The sequence below is a fragment of the Sturnira hondurensis genome, unplaced genomic scaffold (genome assembly GCF_014824575.4).
Source record: "Sturnira hondurensis isolate 20B ecotype Veracruz unplaced genomic scaffold, ASM1482457v3 Scaffold0003693, whole genome shotgun sequence".
In the NCBI taxonomy this organism is placed as follows: domain Eukaryota; kingdom Metazoa; phylum Chordata; class Mammalia; order Chiroptera; family Phyllostomidae; genus Sturnira; species Sturnira hondurensis.
This window is the reverse complement of record NW_028076324.1, coordinates 3,179,002-3,182,253: the sequence shown is the minus strand read 5'-3', so window position 1 is coordinate 3,182,253 and position 3,252 is coordinate 3,179,002. Positions and strand designations below refer to the sequence as shown.

General features: G+C 40.8%; 1 protein-coding gene across 1 annotated transcript; it reads right to left on the bottom strand.

Annotated features, from left to right (window-relative positions):
* Positions 1-367: 367 nt before the first annotated feature.
* ADAM29 (ADAM metallopeptidase domain 29) lies at positions 368-2,749 on the bottom strand. The gene has a single exon (XM_037042754.1). The coding sequence runs from the start codon at positions 2,747-2,749 to the stop codon at positions 368-370; it is 2,382 nt and encodes a 793-aa protein (XP_036898649.1).
* Positions 2,750-3,252: the final 503 nt, after the last annotated feature.

The following is a 3,252-nucleotide window of genomic DNA, read 5'->3' as shown; positions in this document are numbered from 1 at the left end:
GACCTACAGGAAACAAACAGATCTCCCAGATTCCCAAACTCATTCCCACTCACTCTCCCTGCTGCAGAGCCCTAGAGGAAGAGTGCTGGTCCAGCAGAAATGTGGTTCTGACTAGAGAACAAAATGGAAAGGGACTCTAAGCTGAGAAGTAGCACCTTAAAAACTGGTACACTATCCATGTGCCACAGCCTTTCCAGAAAATACAAAGAAACCCATTTTAGGTAATAAACTTTCTAATTGTTTAAAATAATGAAGTAGAAACATTCTAGGAATATCCATTTTTAATGGCTACCCATTTAGATACATTTTTTGATATGGATTGTTTTTGTTTCTCTTGTTGACTTCAGACAGTGACATGTTCGGTTGGCTAAAGTTTTTGCTCCTGTTTTGCAGGTTGAGTCAGAACAGGTTGTGAGGGTGTCGTCTGTGGAACTGGATGCTTTTCAGGGGGTTTCCCTGGTTGAACTGGAATGTTCTTTACTGATTTTGATGCTTGTGTTTCAACCACCTTGTCTACTTGAGGTTGAGACTGAACATTTGGCTTTTTTTTTTTAGGTGTTCTCTTCATACAAAGAAAAAAAAGACAACATAATAAAATTAACAACCAAAGAAGTGAAAACATTATCACGTAAATCTTCTTTAGCTTCTTTCTCCTGGGGGGTGGGCCACTGTCAATACTACCTCCATGGCCTATTATTATGCAGTTGGGAGGGTCCCACAGGTAGTTGCAATGACAGTGATGTTTATTGTTGCAGATTCCCCTCTGATGACAGAACAAGGGTGAACAATTACTATCCAAGTGAGATATATGGACACACTTCTTATGGATGCAGACGTGTTCTTCACCACACTCTGTGCCATCTTTCACTTCACCTATGTCAGGTATGGTCATCCCAATGTGGTAGTCGGTACCCCAACAGTTAATGCCGTTGTATTGAGTCCAGTGCACAGTAGAATGGTCTGTTAGAAGGGGAATTTCTCTTACGTTCTCACACTGAATCCTCCCACACAGGACGTCTGACATGTTACATTGGACATATGAAAAGTTTTGGGTACCACAGTTACCAAAACGCTCACCTCGAGTGTTTATTTTTTTGTAGCAATTGTGATCTGCATTCTTTGCCTCTTGGCCAAAAATCTGCTTACACTGTGTATTGCGGTCATTACATCTCTTCTCATAGCAGTAGGCACCTTCTTTACAGGGAATTCCATCTTCCACGTATACATCATCTGGACACATATGGGACGTTCCATTGCACCATTCTGGGAGATCACATTCATTGACCTCCTTTCTACACACTTCCCCTGATGGTAAGAACTGGCAGTCCTTGCAACAAAGCCCATACGCACAGTTAGACCCAAAGCTCAGAGTGCAGTTTGACAGACAGCAGGCATCTTTTGCACATTGCTGCAAAGGTCCACAGTCACACTCCTCTTCGTCTTCAACAACACCATTCCCACAGCGCTTCCGGTTAAATATGTCCTTTGTGTATATATTGTAGAGCAAACATTTTGTTCTCCCTATAGTATGATTCCAAAAAAGACCTAAACTACAATTGCTGAATTTAGTTATTGGGGGATTCTCATAATGCATTATACACTTATATCTTCCACATGTACACAAATAACGATCATGATACATACCCAAATTATGACCTAAATGATGGGCCATTGCAATTCCAATAAGGCTCAAGGGTTTTCTTGTAAAAGTAATAATTGCACAACTATGGGTTGGTATACACATTCCTGAAACATAGCCTAAGCCACTCATTCCTCTTAATGTCTTATGCATAAGAAGATGTGCAGTATCATGTGGCAGGCGGGGAGAAAGGTTGGCAGCCTTCCAATGGCCAAAAAACTTCAGAGATTTCTTTATATCATCTACTTCAATGGGGTTTGTTTGAGTCCACACTTCCATGCCAAACAATAAAACCTTAAGGCCCAGTATCTCATAAATGGAATCCACTATGTTTACCATAACATATAAATCTTCCTGCACTGATGAGACATTCTTTTTACATTCAAGATACAGAGTGTTGTCAACGACGACTACTATTTCAACAAAGTACCTGTGGGACCAGATGCCCTCCTCATAAGAACTTTGCTTCAGAATAGAATTACTAACCTCTTGAAACTCAAATTGTTGTACAATTTCCTCTTGCATAAAGTCAGATTTCATGGTTGGGAATTGAGTCTTCTCACTGTTCATTTTATATACCAGATGTTCAAATTTGGTAGAAAAAATCATGGGTTTAATTTCATAAGCAATGTCATTTATCTGTAACAATCCTCGAAATCCACCAAAACAGGTACTGAGGGCCACCAGGGATTCTGGGTCCCCCTCCACATAACCATGATAGTAGCAGTCATTCTGGACGAAAGGCTGGTCCTCTAGGAGGGCACCTTGGTCGCTGTAGGTGAACACTGGGAGGTGTCTGGACAGCAAATGCTTCTTGACCTTCATGTGGACAATGTGCCTCTCACCCCCAAAATGCAGGCTGTAAGAGAGCCAGCCTGGAAACTTCATGCTGAGGCCAGGGTCTGTGACTTTCAAGGGAATCACCACTTCTGGAGGACTGTGATACTGGGAGCGCTCAGCCCAGGTATGTCCAGAAAATGACAGAAAAACTCCAAGCCAGTGTAGCAGGAGCATGTTCCTTGTATTCAACAGGGCTTCAATGACAGTACTTATGAAGCCGCCATTATGGAAACATTTGTCCAGAGAAGAAGGCAGGTAGGGCTGGGTCATGGATGGTCTGGCTCCTTATTCTGAGCTGGTCAATGGGCAGGACTAATCACTAAGGATTTGTCTTCTGACAAAATTGAACCATTAGAAGTAAAACAAAATGTAACATGTGGATGGGGTGGTTATGCCAAGGTCTGGTGAAAAGAAAAGAGAAAAGAATGCAATAAAATTGATTAGTGCTTTGATCAATTGGAGTGACTTGAGAAATTGTCTAGAGTTTGCTCTTGAAGATTGGTAGGGAGGAGGAATATTGGAAGTGTACAGAATAATGAAGACAGGCCAGAGAGTTATAGTTACTAAACTTAGATGATAGGTGAATAAGGATTCATTATATTATTCTGTAAATATATTCCTGTGTGAACATTTGTGCAATAGTTAAAACCAGGGAGTCTTATAAGTAAAGTGATGATGTACTTCAGATTGCTAGAGTTGCCCCAATTTACACATGTTGAATTGGCATAAATAATACCACCTTTTACTCTCAAGTGATAAATTATTTGATAATA

Excerpts from the sequence above, each read along its gene's own strand:
- ADAM29 (XM_037042754.1), bottom strand. The coding sequence starts at position 2,749 with ATGACCCAGCCCTACCTGCCTTCTTCTCTGGACAAATGTTTCCATAAT.